Genomic DNA, 15,566 nt, shown 5'->3' on the forward strand with positions numbered 1-15,566 from the left:
TGTTTTCCTTTCAACCCCCATGTACTCTGTAATTGTTCTTCCAGTAGGTGACACATTTACCAACTGCTCTTAAGAGAGCTCAAGTGCATCTTCTGATTGTAACCACATTTCTTAGCTCTGCTTGTCCCTTCAGGACACCAAGCTGATTCATAGTTGCACAGTCCCTGTCTTCATCTCACAAGTAAATGCTAGTGGAGGTAGTCATCTTAGAGTTTTCAGAATATGATGTAGGGGGTTGCACAAACTTAATTTGTTTCAGACATGTGTTAGCCTTCAGTTGATAGTCTCACTTGTAACACGGAGTAACTTGGTACCATGATTCTTTTTCAGAGTAGAGTCATTTGCTTTTCTAAGCACCAAGCAGTGATTTATTGTAGAAAATCTGAGAGCTGGGTGTGGTGCACATGCCTTTAATCCCAGCACTCAGGAGGCAGAGGCAGGCAGAACTCTGAGTTTGTGGCTAGCCTGGTCTACAGAGTGAGTTCTGGGGAAACCAGAACCGCACAGACAATCCATGTTCTGAATTTTGTTTTGTTTTTTTGAATTCTGAAAGGGACAAAGAAGAAAACAATCTTCTAGTTTCTAGAGTTTAAAATTTCCATCTTCCAAACATAACTTTTGTTACTATTTTGTTGCTATATTTCTCCCAAGTTTCTCCATCTTTAAGAAAAATAATATGAGCAAGCCGATTTGATATGTTTTGAGTATGCTTTTGTGTGAGTGTAGTGAGTGCATGTCTGTGTATCTGTGTGAGTGTGTGTGTGTGTGTGTGTGTGTATGTATGTGTGAGAGAGTGTGTGTGTGTATGTGTGTACGTGTGTATGTATGTATGTGTGAGAGAGTGTGTGTGTATGCGTGTGTGTATGTGTGTGTCTGTATGTGTGTGTGTGTGTATATGTGTGTGTGTGTATGTGTGTGTGTGTGTATGTGTAGGTTGCTGGGGGTTTAATCTCATGCCTTACACATGTTAGGCTCTACCACTGAGCTACATCACAGCTCTTTCCATGTCTTTGGACCTTACAACACGCTATCACTATTTTCCCGAATCCTTTAGAGTTTCTATTCCATGAGATGCCCACGGCTGCCTGGTCTTCCTCCCTGGATGTGTTCTGTAATCCACTCTTCTACCTGTGGCCTGTAGGAATGACTATGAATACACCTGTGAACACCAAGCGCTGTGCACACCCAGTCACTTTCAGCGCATATGTTCCTAGAAGTTATGGCTCTGGTAAATGGCAAGACCGTTCTATGGATTGGCTGGCCTGGCACTTTCTTTGTAGCCAAGGCTAGCCTCAAACCTGCAGCAATCTTCCTGCCCCAGTCTCTTGAGTGCTAGGATTTTAGGTATCTTTTTATCATGCTTGGCTCATAAGAGCGTTTCTGTTTTGTCTTGTTTTCAAGACAAGGTTTTCTCTGTGTAGCTCTGGTTGTCCTGGAACTCACTCTGTAGACCAGGCTGGCCTCAAACTCAAAGGATCTGCCTGCATCTGCCTCCTGAGTGCTAGGATTAAGAGCACACATTACTGTCTGGCTTCTTAAGAGAGTTTTAATTCACCTGTTTGTTTTGGGCCTCTACTGTGGAAATGGAAAAGTGGGGACCTCCTTTTGTCTGTGGTGATCCCAGCTCTGCACCACCTTTTACAGGATGCCTTCTCAAGTGTTCAGGCCATGGTCACTGTGACCCCATCACGAAGCACTGTATTTGCTCCCAGCTGTGGATGGAGAACCTCATACAGCGGTATATGTGGGATGGCGAGAGCAACTGTGGTGAGTGGCGTGTGTAGTGGTGGCTTCTGGTATGATTCTCTTCCTGGCTCAGTCCCCAGGACCATCCAACAGCATTATTTCCCAAAGCCAAGTGAAGCCACTTAGTTGCCCATTAAAACCTTGTCTTAGTCTGTCACTGGAGACTTGTCTGCAAAGCCTCCTGTGAGGTAGGTTAGCCAGGGCTGTCCTAAGAAACCACTGCCTCGAGACTTCCCCCTCCGATTGTACCTGCTGTGACTTAGGATGCTGGGACTTTATGATGACACACCTCTTGTGTATACTATTGGGATAATAAGAAATGGGAAATGTGCCCCCACACTGCCAGGGGCCAGCCCAAGCAGGTGCCAGCTGTAGGAACCACAGTCTTGCCCCATAGCCCATGCTGGTACCTTTCTTCAGTCCCTGTGGAGAGAGACCCCGCCCACCCTATATATATATATATATATATATGTATGTATATGTATATATGTATATATATGTATAGATATGTATATATGTATATATGTGTGTGTGTGTGTATATATATATATATATATATATATATATATATATATATATAATTTTTGAGACAGGGTCTTATATGGTCCAGCCTGACTCTGATGTCTCTACATAGTAGAGGATGACCTTGAACTCCTAATCTTTCTGCTTCCACCTTCTAAGTGCTAGGACTGCATATCTGAGTCACGATACTCAGCTAGAAAACTCTTTGTTAATGGCAGTCTACTCCTAAGAGTAAATTTGCCATCCTGGGGATCCTGGTGGATGTAAATGGCAGAAAGATGTTAACAGCTGCCTGCCATGTCGTGTTCTTGCTTCAGAAATGAAACCAGCATCAGGTCACCATTCTAGGGAGACGGCGCGATATTAGTCAGGTTAAGCATGAGACGTTGAGACTTTGTTCCACTGGTACTTTGGGTTTTTTATTTGTTTTTGAGCATCTCCCTACGTTGCTCTTGTTTTGAAATTCTTTTTGTAGACCAGACTGGGCTTTGATCTCACAGAGATCTGTCTGTCCCTAACTTCCAAGAGCTGGGATGAAAAGCATGTGTCACTATGTTGGTCACCCATTGGCATGTTTTGCCCCTAAGTTATTACTGCAAAGCTTAGGACATAAAAGGAATAAAAATTAGTCCCTAAATTGACCTCTGGCCCTGATGGATGTCTTTATGCCACAGGCAGCCATACAGACCCTTGGCCTGCTTTATGAAGACCATTCTGTGTGGGTCTGGGGATGTAGCCTAGTAGGTAGTGTGCTTTCCTAGTCTATCCGAAGTCTTAGAATCTATATCCCATAGACGGGGTCTCACTTAAATCCATGTGCAGGGCGCACCCCCATAATCCCAGTCCTCGGCTCATAGAACAGGAAGATGAGAAGTTCATGACTATCCTTGCTTGTGTAACAAGTTTAAGACCAGCCTGGGTTGCCTGACAGCCTGTCTCAAAAAGGAGAAAATAGAGAAGGGAGGAGGAGAAAGGAGAGGATGAAGAGAAAGAAGAGAAGGAGGAAGAGGAGGAAGAGAGGAGAAAAGTACAGACCTTTCAGGAAAAAGGTTATAAGGATTCTTGGGACTCTGGAATGAGCATTTTAACATTTCATACACTTGTATGTTGGAGACAGAGCTGCCAAACCGATTCTTTTCAGTTATTTTGGATTTCCAGTTCTCAAGTAAGCCTGAACTATGTGCCTGAGGTCCCTCCACCAGACAGACAAAGCCATCAGCCTGCTGTTCTGATTGGCACCTAGCCCGGCTTCTTTGTCTGCCCCCACAGCAGTTTCTGCACCACAGCTGGCTGCCACTCAGACGGACTCTTTGCGAGTTGTCAGAAACTAGCTGTTCAGCAAACGGCTTACCTTCGTGCACCCTGTGGCCTTTCCTTTTGCAGAGTGGAGTGTGTTCTACGTGGCGGCTCTGGCGCTGACGCTAACCGTGCTAACTGGATCTGTGACTTGGCTGTGTATCTGCTGCTGCAGGAGGTACCTGACATGCTTGTTCGTGTGTGCAAAGAAGACGCTTCTCGGGGGCGATGGACAGCTTCGGGCTTTTTTGCTTGGGTTTGTCCCACTGCTTAATTGACAACCAGGTTTTTAAAACAAACCGGACTGCATAAGTACAATGATGCCCTTTACAGTGCTAGACATGTATGTGTGTCTATGTAAACGGGACAATACTGGAGAGAACTTTTTCTCACAGCTTTCACCTTCTCGCAGGGCCTACAATTCTCTATCAAATTTACTATATATAAATACGTATTATATAATATATACAGATAAAATTATATATAGATATATATCATACAATATATACAGATAAATTATGTATATAATTACATATAATATTATATATATATAGTAGGAATTGAACCTAGTGTTTTATATGTACAGGTAGGCACTACCCCTGAGCCATATCCCTACCCCACCCCCAAACCTAATAGTAACTCTGTCCTATGTCACCAGAGCTGAGCCCAGGTGGCTTCCATGTCTCAGCAGAGGAAGGCATTGTAGAAACGTGCGTGTCTACTTTGTAGATGTGGTTGTATGAAGCGACAGCTGGGTCAGTCCGAATCCTTCGATCCACCTAATCCCCAAAGAGAAGCAATGGCCTGAGTTCTCAAGGGACCCTTCACTTTAGGGTTTTCTTAGTTTTCTTCCGAGAATGGAGGTGACTTCTGAGAGGCCCCTAAGCTGCCTCATTGTCAGAATCTCCCAGAGCCCTCTCCCCAACCCTCACGAGGAGTTTTGTAAGGAAGGATACCAGTAGACCCCAGGAGAGAGTGGTGGGCTCAACTTTCTGTGCAGACACACTGTGTTGCATTGTCTAGAGATGTGCTCTTAAAAAGGAATCCTGGAACCAATAGCTGTTTCCACAAATGCTGCTTACTTAGTTTGAGATCCACTTGTGATTGCATTCCCAGCAGTGGGTGTGTAGAGGCCCAAACCCCAGAGCCATGTAAGATAGGGTCCCCTACTGAGTGGCTGTGAGTATTTTACATCCCAGGGTCATGGCTGCAAGTAAACAGTGCTGACTCTGTACAGCTACCAGCATTTGCCATTTTGATCCCTGATGACGGGATCTATCTGTGCTACCATATTCGACCCGGAGGCCAGGGCACGGGACACAGAAGTCTTAAGTAGTATCCTCAAAGTCTCCCTTTAGCAAAGAACTGAGACGGAGAAGCCCTTGCTCTTAAAGATTGTGATCAGAACAGTTATTACCTGACTGACATACATCTTAGCATAGTGCTTTGTCCGTCTGTCTGCTTGCTTTGCCACAGGGTTTTGCTATGTAGCCGTGGGTTCTGGGACTTACTAGGTAGAGCAGGCTGACTTCGAACTCATAGAGAGCTGCCCAGTTCTCTATGACTTGTGGGAAGAATGAAAGAGTTATTTCTTAGATAGGTGTGGGGCTTCAGTGGCTCATCCCTTCTGTATGCCCCTCCCTCTGGTTGCTGGTTTCCGTCCCACGTCTCTGAACATTCTTAGTTAGCACTAGTTTGGAGGAATCTTGCTCACCCAGGTCTTTCCGAGGCTGGTCTTACTCATGGGCAAAGGTCCCTGGGCTGCACACAGGTGCTGGACATTGCTCGATTGGACTCAGTTTCAGGGGAACCTTTTACTTAGGTGGAGAAGACCCCAAGTGCCATTCTAAGCATCAGATCTAGCACTTCATTGTGTCTTTCAGACGGAGAAGGACGAAGATAAGAAAGAAAACAAAGTACACCATCCTCGACAATATGGATGAGCAGGAAAGAATGGAGCTGAGGCCCAAATACGGTAAGACCCTAGCCTTCGAACGCCTTACTTAGGCGCTCACCAGAATGGCAGGTGAAAGGGAGGCTAAAATGGAATCCATAGTTAGGACAGAAGAGCAAGCCTGGGAGTCTGCAAGGAAAGACAAACAGCATCAATCCCCTGGACAGGATCTGAGAACAGGCCCATGGTGACTTCATTAGAAATTTAATGAAAAATTGGCAAGTCCTCTGAGGCATTAATGGCTGAGGGATTGCAAGTACTTACTGGAGGTCGAGCCTCTGCCAAGTGACCCTAGGGAAAGACTTTCTTCCATCAGGGTGTCCCTGGTGCATGGTTCTTCTCTACTCTGGCTTGGAGGGAGGAGGGGCATATGGCCCACCAAGTTCTTTCACCTTGACTTTTCTTTGATAGCTGCTCCCTTTACATCTGGCCAGATGTGCAGCAGCAAGACATCTGGCCTTAAAAGCAACCATTTCCCATCAGCTCAGTCAGCTGAGGTTTGTAGTAGTTATTAAAAATGAATGGTCATCTCTTTATCGGCCCCCGCAGTCTCACTCCGCAGGCGCTGCTTTTAGTGTGGAGCTGTGCACACGGACTCTGTCACTCGGTCCTTTAGCCGCCCCCTCCACACAGTTCCCTTCACAGGCGGTTCACTCCGCCTGCCCTGCTGCTTCTGTCCGGGTGGTGGTCACCGCCCCGGCGTCTTCTTCCTCCACTGCCCGTCACAAACATCACTTCAAAGCCCGGTAATTTTTCAAACGGGTTTATATAATAGATTCTCTATTCACAAACCCTCTATACAATAAGACTACATCCAATAGACAAAGATACAAACTGCCCTTCCATATGAGATAAAGACTTATAGAATCCCTTTAAATGTTTATATCTACCTAAGTCTGATTACAGCCGCCAGGATCTAAGTCTGCTTTCCCTGGCTCCATCTTGATTTTTTTTTCAATCTTTGTTCCTCTTCCATTTTTACCTTTTCACCGCCTACCTCTCCACTACCTCTCACTACCTCTCCAATCACCTTAGCATCAGTCTACACTGAGGCACCTGACAAAATTGTCTTCTCAGAGTGTACTGACCCTTCTGCTCAGAGCATCTCCTGTCCACTTCTGTTAACCTTTGGATTCTTACATATTAACTATCACTTTGTAATGTGCCTCTGAGGCTGCTCAGTGCTGATTCTGTGAGTTTTCCATCATGCTGGGTTTGTAGGTAGCTTAATTCTTTTAGAGAGGCATGGTCACTTTCAACGTTGACAACCCAAAATGACGTCAACAGGGATGACGTCTGTAGTATAACCAATTTAATCTTATCCCTGACTAGCTTAAAAATACATGGGACTCAGACCATGGTTATTTTATTTGGCCTTGACAATAACTGGCCAGGAGTGGGTAACCCCTAATCCACTTTCTAACTGCTGGCCTGGCTACTTTCCCAGCAACATACCCAAATACTTGCTGTTTCTCCTGGCCACATGCTTGTGGTACATCTCTTTTCTTCTCATGGCGCCTTCTCCTCTCTCCTCCTCAATCTCTGCTTCCTCCCTCCCCAGTCAGGTAATCCTCCCAGTAACTGGCTATAGCCATTTTTATTTAATCAATAGTTTTAAATTAAGGAACAAAGTTTGCACAGCAAAAGCTGATAAATGCGAGAATTACTCATAGACCGTCAGTACAGAATTTAGCATTTATAATACATAGCAACAGACCATCCTCCACCCCAAAATATGAGGAAGGATCCTTGTCATGAAAAGCAAGAATAGTACCTTCTCATAGGTGGTGTGTGCATGAGCGTGTGTGTGTGTGTGTGTGTGTGTGTGTGTGTGTGTGTGTATTTGAATGCTTGGGCCACAGGAAGTGGAACTATTAGGAGGTGTGGACTTGTTGGAGGAACTGTGTCACTGAGGGGTGGGCTTTGAGGTCTCAGAAGCTCAACCCACTTTGACTTCTGCTGGATCAAGATGTAGAACTCTCAGCTCCTTCTCTAGCATCATGTCTGCCTACATGCCATCATGGTTTTTGTCACAATGATGAGGAACTAAAACTTTAAACTAGCCCCAAGTTGATGTTTTCCTTTATAAGAATTGCCATGGTATGGTCATGGTGTCTCTTCACAGCAATAGAAACCCTAAGACAGGTGAGGAAGGGTGTGTGTCGGGGGGTGTGCAAAATGGCTGACTGTGTGTAGAGAGTGTGGTTAAGTTGTTGAACCAAATACCTGACAAGCAGCAATGTAAGAGAGGAAGGGACTTGGACCAACAGGCATTCTTCAGTGTTGGAGTGCTAAGGGAGATGATCAGAGGATAAGATAAAGAAGATGGGAAAGCTGGAGTCAGGAGGTCTTACACAAGCTTATGTCCTATGCCAAGCATCTTACACAGTCTTCCTGAAAGATATGACAGTGTCATTAAAAACTATCATATAACGGGGAAGCGTCAGCAGGGAGCCAATCCAACAGTGTCGCATGAAACAAAGGAACACAGGTGTCTCAAATTCACCACAGACCTAGCATCAGTGGCCTTTGGACTGATAAACAAACAACCTCTCAGGATGGGAAGTGTTGAGTTTTCATCATGAAGACACAGTTCCCTCAAGGCCCTGGGCTCAGGCCATTTCTGGCTATGCCAAACATATTTCTAGTTTTAGACAAGGAACTATGTTTCTTCTCCACACCTCAGGGTCCCAAGGAAAGCCTTGGCTTGACCTAACCCTCAACACGGAAGGGTTTATGCTGGTTAAGTGTTTGAGCCTGTGGTCCATCTTACCAGGGTAAGCCGCTTGCTCACACCCGTGTGGGATGCCAGCACTGAGCTGTTTTCTCCTTGTTCTCTCTCACGCAACCCAAGGCCACAGACCATACAATGGCGCCGACCACACGCAGTACAGATTGTCCCTCGTCAGTTAACCATCTCTGGAAGAGTTCTTAAAGTCACACCGAGAGATGTGTGTGCATCACTAATGTATTCAGCTGCCACGCACGCTGACAATGGAAAACAGGCTGTCACTAGAAGCCCTGCGTGTGTCCACAGGGAATTACAGCAGCTGTAATCCACTGAGCGCTCACCACTACTGTCCCAGGAGTTAACGCGAAGGTGTTATAAAAGTGCTTTATCCCCAAGAGGTTGAGGTGCTCGGGTTGGTTGCACGTGATTCGTGCCCACTGTCTCACTAACCCCTGTGTGGTCACCTAATCCACTGTTCTTACAGTGACTGATGACTTTACACCGTCCCCTTTCCTGCCATCCACACCCCAGCACCTTTCCTTACTTCCCACCATCATCTTTGGTACCCTGTCTCGGATATTTATAATCCCACCTCCAAACTCACAGTTGTAAGTGTCCTCGTTAGCGCAGACACGGTCAGTACACTTCTGCCCACTTGATTCTAAACCCCGTGAGTCAAATACTGCGATTATTCTCCATTTTATAGGAGCCGGTCCTAAGATGGAGGAAAGTCTAGCAGATGGTCCAAGGGGCACGGGCCGGGGCAGGCTGTGAGCCTCTGTCTCTCTGCGTCTATTCTCACTGCCGGGATGAGGTAAAGGAGAGTGAGGACTTTAAAACCACGGTTGCTTGTTTGTCAGGGGTCTAGAGTTGGATATCCAAGGTCAAGGTAGCAGATGCAATCTAATGAGGGCCACTTCCTGCTCGGTCAGTATGTTCTCCTTGTATCTTTGTATGGTGGGAGGAGCAAGATAGCTCTGGTCTATCCTTGTGTTTCTGCTCCCCCCACCCCAGGACAGAATTGAAGGTTTGGCTGCATATGCACTGTGTGATGCCCCCGCCTTCTCCTGTGCCTTCTTCACAAGGGTACTTGAGGCATTGGCTCTGTCAATCTGCTCCAAATTCCCAGGTGGATTCATGTGCACATTCATGAATCACACACACACACACACACACACACACACACACACAACCTACTTTTTAATATGCCCTAAGCAGCCCAACAGCTGGGCCGCCCTCAAACTTCTGCATTGCTGACGCAACCCTTCCACGATTCCCCGATCATTACACGAATATATACTTTCTCTCCCGCAGCCCTCAGGCTTGATATTTCTGCTTCCCTGACATGGCGATTCTAAAAACTCTTCCTCTCTTGTGGTTCCTGTGGCTGAGAAATCGAAGGTCCTGGCTTCTGTTTCTCTACCCAACCATTGGCTGCCAGTAACTTTATTTACCAGTTAGAGCCAGCCGAGGGCAGGGACCCTCAGCATCTTATAGGCAGACATGCAGGTTCCTGTGTGATTGGGGAGCAGAATTAACACAAATAGCATTAGAACCAATATACAACAGGCCCTAATTTTCTCCATAGGCCTCTGCTCAATAATCTTGGGATAGGTTTCAATGTAAGAATTTGGGGGACATCATGTTCAGACCACAGTATCCTCTAATTCTGTAAGACTCCCCCGTATTCCTTTTCTAAAATTTATTTATTTATCTGTATACTGTGGTCTCCTCTGTGCATGGGTTAAAAATCCACTTTTCCAGCTGTTTTAGCTAGGGTTTCCATTGCTGTGAAGAGACACCATGACCACGGCAACTCTTATTATAAAAGAAAGCATTTAACTGGCGCTTGCCTACAGTTCAGAGGTTTAGTCCGTTGTCATCAGGGTGAGAAACATGGTGGCACGCAGGCAGATGCAGTGCCGGAGAAGAAGCCGAGATCTCTGTCTGCATCAGCAGGCAGTGGGAAAGGGTTGCCACACTGGGCATGGCTGAGCATCTGAAACCTTAGAGCCCTCTTCTAGTGACTACTTCCTCCAGCAAGGTCCCGCCTCCTGACAGTGCCTCCCTCTGTGGATCTACAGGGGCCCTTTGCATTCCAACGGTGGTTCCTGTCTGTGCTTCTCTGTGAGCTCCAGCCTCTCTGCCCTCTTTCTGTGTCCTTCCTTCCCACTTGGCATTGGCTCCACACTGTCTGGTTTGTTGTTGTTTCTTTAAGTTCTTTTGGGTGCTTCTAAGTGTTTTATGCCCGCTTTCTGTCCTCCTTCTGTGTTCACATCTATCCTATTTGGATCATCCCAGAACCAACCCCAGATACCAGGGAATGTTCACGTCCTCTTGATTCATGTAAGAGTTTCTTTTCTTATTCTTTAGTTATTTTGAGCCATGTCATAGAGCTATGTTTTAACTCCTTAGTTAGCCACCATAAATTCTTCTCAAAAAATTGTAAACATCAGTGTTGGTGAGATGGCTCAGTGGGTAAAGGTGCTTGTCTCCCATCCTGACAACGTAAGTTCTATGCCTGTGGTGTTTGGAGAGAACCAGTTCCTCCTGTTGTCTGTCCTTTGGCTTACACATGTATGCCATGGTCCTGCACCCCAGTAACCTTTATAGTTTCCTGTTAGACACCATGAGTTGGTTGATATTAGGGATCATATCTTAATCCTCGTCTTTGTTATGATCCCCCAGAGTTCAAATCATCTATCAAAAATATTTAGTGGGACTAAACTAAAATATTTTAGTTGGAAGTCATAGCAGTGTTTCTGTGTTGAAGCTCACATTGTGCTCAAAGCTGGGGGAAGGGTTACACAGTCTGTTTCCTTCGGTGCTCACCACAAACCCATGGGGAGGAGCTTTGGCACTGTCCAGGCTCACGGAGCTGGTGTCATAGCTGGAACTCAAATCAAGACTGACTGACACCTGAGACCTCTGTCATGACAACCCACCTGCCATGTAGGTGACAGAGGGCAATCCGCAGTCCTCTCTGGAACACTAGGGAGCAGACAGACAGAAGGACAGCCAGAGGAAAGTGCTGCCTCTCTTCACACATGCCGCTTCTCCGCAGGTATCAAGCACAGGAGCACGGAGCACAACTCCAGTCTGATGGTGTCGGAGTCTGAGTTGGAAAGCGACCAGGACACACTCTTCAGCCAAGAGAGGATGGAGAGAGGGTTTCTGAAGGGTTCCCTGAATGGCTCTGCCAGAAATGGAGTCTCCTTCGGTTATTACTCCAAGGACAGATAATGGGCTGCTGTGGAGGGACCTCATGAGCCTGTGGCTTAGTACCAGTGACAGTTAAAGCACAAAGGCAACTCCTGCTTGGCGCTGGGCTTTGGCCACCTTCCCCAGGGACCTTTCTCTGTGCTCCACGTAGTGATAAAAAGACCAGGTTCTTGGAACTTTCAAGACGTGAAACAAAATCCTGCTTATTCAGCCAATGCTTGTTCATAGAGAAAAGGGGTGCACGGAACCTCTGCGGAGTCTGCTGAAAAGTTGTGTGTCTCTGCAGCAAACACTTTATTATACTTGTTGTCCATGATGAAACTAGGCTAACACCCGTTTCTGTTGATAGCCCCATAGGAGAGACAAGTTAAGAAGGGTTGCTTTCTCTGTAGAAGCTGTGGCCACCTTTAAGAACTTTCCAGAAGCAGCTTCTCAGAGGACCTGCAGGATCAGTTTGTGGTTCATCTATGAGGCAGGAACCATCTCTGCATGGCTGTGGCTAGTCAGAAGGTCAGGTGCTAAGGAAACCTCGGACCTAAGGACAGGAGGCAATAGAGATGGGGAGGGGTGAGGGACCTACAGGTTAACTGTTGAAGCCTTTGACTTTTTTTCTCATTCGCTCTTTCTAAGGAAAAGAAACCACAGTGGGGCTTCTTTTAGCCCCGGTGGACATTCAGATCGACTGCTTATTATTGTAACTTTTATTACGTATGCTCTGTAGCACTGTCATGGAAAATGGGGAGGACTTGGTGACCACAGACATACTCCCAAACTCTGAAATTTGCTTCTAGTGAGGGGAATGTGGTCACCATGCTCTGAGCTCCTACAGAGACTTCCCACTGAAATAACTGGACAGAACAGTCGCCATTTATGCTTAAAAACTCATCAAGAGGACTTCTATATAAGACCGCACTGCTCCTGCTAAAGATTTTGGTTCAGTTTCTAGTACTTACACGATGACTTACAGCTGTCCACACCCCACGTTCAGCGGACCCACTGCCCTCTTCTGGCCTCTAGCAGCAGCAGCAGCAGCAGGAGGAGGAGGAGGAGGAGGAGGAATGCACAGAGTTCATACATTTAGGAAAAATACTCATGCACATAAAAAAGTCTTAGAAACATATTTAAAAATCAAAGAACTAAATTTTATTTTAGTTCGTTACACAAAAAGGAATTATACAACATCCCCTGACAAAGCACACCTCAGAGCCATGAACTGAAGCTGATCACAGCCTGAGAGGTTGATTGGCGTATGACAGTTACCCAGCCGCCAAGGCCCCAAGGCTGTTGGCCTTGGCAATGCCCTTGGCATTTAGAGAGTGGAAGAGCCACTACTGTAGTCTTAGCTTAGAGAAAGGAGAGCAAGGCGGAGCAGGAGTTCAGGGCTAGCCTTGGCTATACAACAAGTTTGAGGGCAGCCTGGACTATATGAGATCCTATTTTTAAAAAATGAATTTAAAAAAAAGAAAAGAAAAAGAAAAGGTAGAATTAGAACCACAACTTAAATTTTTAGTAATTGTTTGTTTCTAGATTTTTCTATTTCTGAGCTATAGTTAGTTAACTGAAAACTCAAAAAAACCAAAAATTCAGAGGGTCCAGTGTATCATACTTTACTAGTGGAACGATCACATTAAAATGTGTAGGAATGTACTTTTAAAAGTAATATGTTTATGTCTACATATCATACATAGTTCAATATTATCTACAATGTTAGAGGAAGAATGAGTTTTTTTTAAGCACTAGTATTTAGCTTCATAAACAGAATATTCCCCATCCACAGACCAGGCTGATGCTATTTTTTCGGGTAACTGGATGTTTCTGGCAGAGAATAGACTCAAGTTTGACCGATAGAGCACAATGCTGAGGCCTGCGTGCCCTGCTGCTTTATGTGCACGAGTGTGCACCACCCACTGAAGGTCCAGGGAGCGTGAGTAACTTCCACAGGGTCAGAGTCCGTGGATCTGGGAATTGAGCGCTAAGACCTACTTTACAAATGCACGAAGAAGTCCAGACATGTTGGAGGGCAAATCCTAGAGACCCTTCTAGGCCCCTGAGAGTCTGTTGCTGGGATGAAGAGGAGAGCTTGGAGTGTGTCTGGAAAGATAAGTGGGAGACCACGGACCCGTGTCTTCAGCTGGAGCGCACTCTAAGCCACCCTTCCTCTAGGTTTGCAGTGGGTTTGCTGGCTAGCTCAGCCTGGCCTCTCTCATCTATTCGTCACAAAAGAACCTTGAATCTATAGTGAATCAGAAATAAAAATCACAATGGTTCCTGGTAAACGGATCTGTCTTGTAACCTACTTGTTCCCTGAGGACTAAGAAGGGGGTAGGCTAGCCCCTCAGCGTCCATCTTGTGCTGTCAATAAACAGAGAAAAACAAGTCTCTAGAGCAGTAGTTCTTAACCCTCCCCATTCTGCTTCAATACAGCTCCTCATGTTGTTGTGACTCCAACTGCAAATTACTCCATTTTCTCCCTAACTGTAATTTTGCTACCGTCATGAACGGTAACGCAAATACCCGATCTATGACTCCTGAGGAGGTTGCCACCACAGGGTGAGGAACTGCTGTAGCGCGCGGGCGAGAACATAAATAGGGCTCAGAGGCTGAGAGCACAGCTAGCTGCTGCTTTAGACAAATATTCTGATGCCAGCATTTCACAGCTGACAGACACATCCAGCAGCCATCACTTGTGGATCCAACACTTGGAAGATGGAGTTTAAGATCACCATCTAAAGCCACACACATACTGTATTTAAGGCCAGCCCAGGCTACAGACCTGTCTCAAGCAAACACCCGTCTAGTACAGTAAGATACTGATGACATAGGTCTGCAGGGAAAGACCCTGCCGCCAAGCCTGAAGACTTGGGTTCGATTCTTAGGACCCACATGGTCCAGGTTAAGAACCAATGCCCAAAAGTTGCTCTCTGGCCTCCACACAAAATGTTAGTGTGTATACATTCACCCACGTGCTCATACTTGTGCAAGTGTGTATACACACATACACACAATCATAACTTAAAAATATGCATTCCTAAACACTTGCTTCGAATGGTGAGGAGGACCGATTTTTTTTTTTAATGTGACCAAAATATCTTGGACTCTGAGTCTTGATATTATTCTTTTAAATTCTATTATCTTTCTCATGTTTTTACAAGGTGTTGATTCTTGTGTAATATTATTAAATACGTATGCTGATCTAAGGAAAAGTCTTATTTTCTCTAGAATGTCTTTGAAGGAGAAACACACTTTCTTTATGCTAATGTAGCTAAATCTGGGAACATTGTTAAGGAACATTGTTAAGGTCCTGAGTCTACACACTTCACCTGCTGAGAATGGTCAACTCTCCCTGGCTCCTGGGAGCACCATTTAGTCCTCTGGGCCTCCCTGAGATGGGTCAGGAAACTGTCACCTCTTTTCTTTAAGATTTATTTATTTATTATATGTAAATACACAGTCGCTGTCTTCAGACACGCCAGAAGAGGGCATCAGATCTCATTACAGATGGTTGTGAGCCATCACATGGTTGCTGGGATTTGAACTCAGGACCTCTGGCAGAGCAGTCAGTGCTCTTAACAGCTGAGCCATCTCTCCAGCCTTGTCCCCTTTTTCTTATGCTGCTAAAAAAAGGATGGCTTTTTATGTTTTTACTGTAATCTTTTTTTTTCCTTTTTCTCTCACTCAGTATTGGAGACAGAAGCCTGGAGTCTGTCTGGCGCATGCTAGGCAAGGCCTCCACTACTGAGTTATATCTCCAGCCCTGGGTTTTAGGATTTACATGGTTGAAAAAAATTGAAATGTTTTGATCACATGCCTAATATGAACTTCAAATTTATGTCTGTAAATAGTTTTTGGGGCATGATCTTTCACGTGTTTATGTGTGAATGCCCCCAAGGCTGCTCTTATCTGACAAAAAGGTTTTAATGAGATTGCAGTAGGGACTGTCTGCTAGGACTAAAACACTTAGCTGCACACGCCTTTGACCCCAGCACGGAGCAGGCGGAGGCAGGCAGACCTCTATGAATTCAGAGCCAACCTGGTCTATATGGTAAGTTATAGGACAGCCAGGTTCCACAGAACAAGCCTGTCTCAAACCAAAAC

General features: G+C 45.6%; 1 protein-coding gene across 1 annotated transcript in view; it reads left to right on the plus strand.

Moving 5' to 3' along the window:
- The window catches only part of KIAA0319, a gene marked incomplete at its 5' end in the record, with an annotated part of 42,454 nt that extends 30,847 nt beyond the window's left edge, over window positions 1-11,607 (plus strand). Inside the window, 4 exons of the mRNA XM_080917952.1 lie at window positions 1,645-1,767; window positions 3,652-3,742; window positions 5,448-5,539; window positions 11,314-11,607. Of these exons, the coding sequence (XP_080774078.1) occupies window positions 1,645-1,767; window positions 3,652-3,742; window positions 5,448-5,539; window positions 11,314-11,492 (485 nt within the window). The 3' untranslated portion in view covers window positions 11,493-11,607. The remainder of the gene's footprint in view (window positions 1-1,644; window positions 1,768-3,651; window positions 3,743-5,447; window positions 5,540-11,313) is intronic.
- Window positions 11,608-15,566: the final 3,959 nt, after the last annotated feature.

Source organism: Micromys minutus, assembly GCF_963924665.1.
Source record: "Micromys minutus genome assembly, chromosome: 6".
NCBI lineage: Eukaryota > Metazoa > Chordata > Mammalia > Rodentia > Muridae > Micromys > Micromys minutus.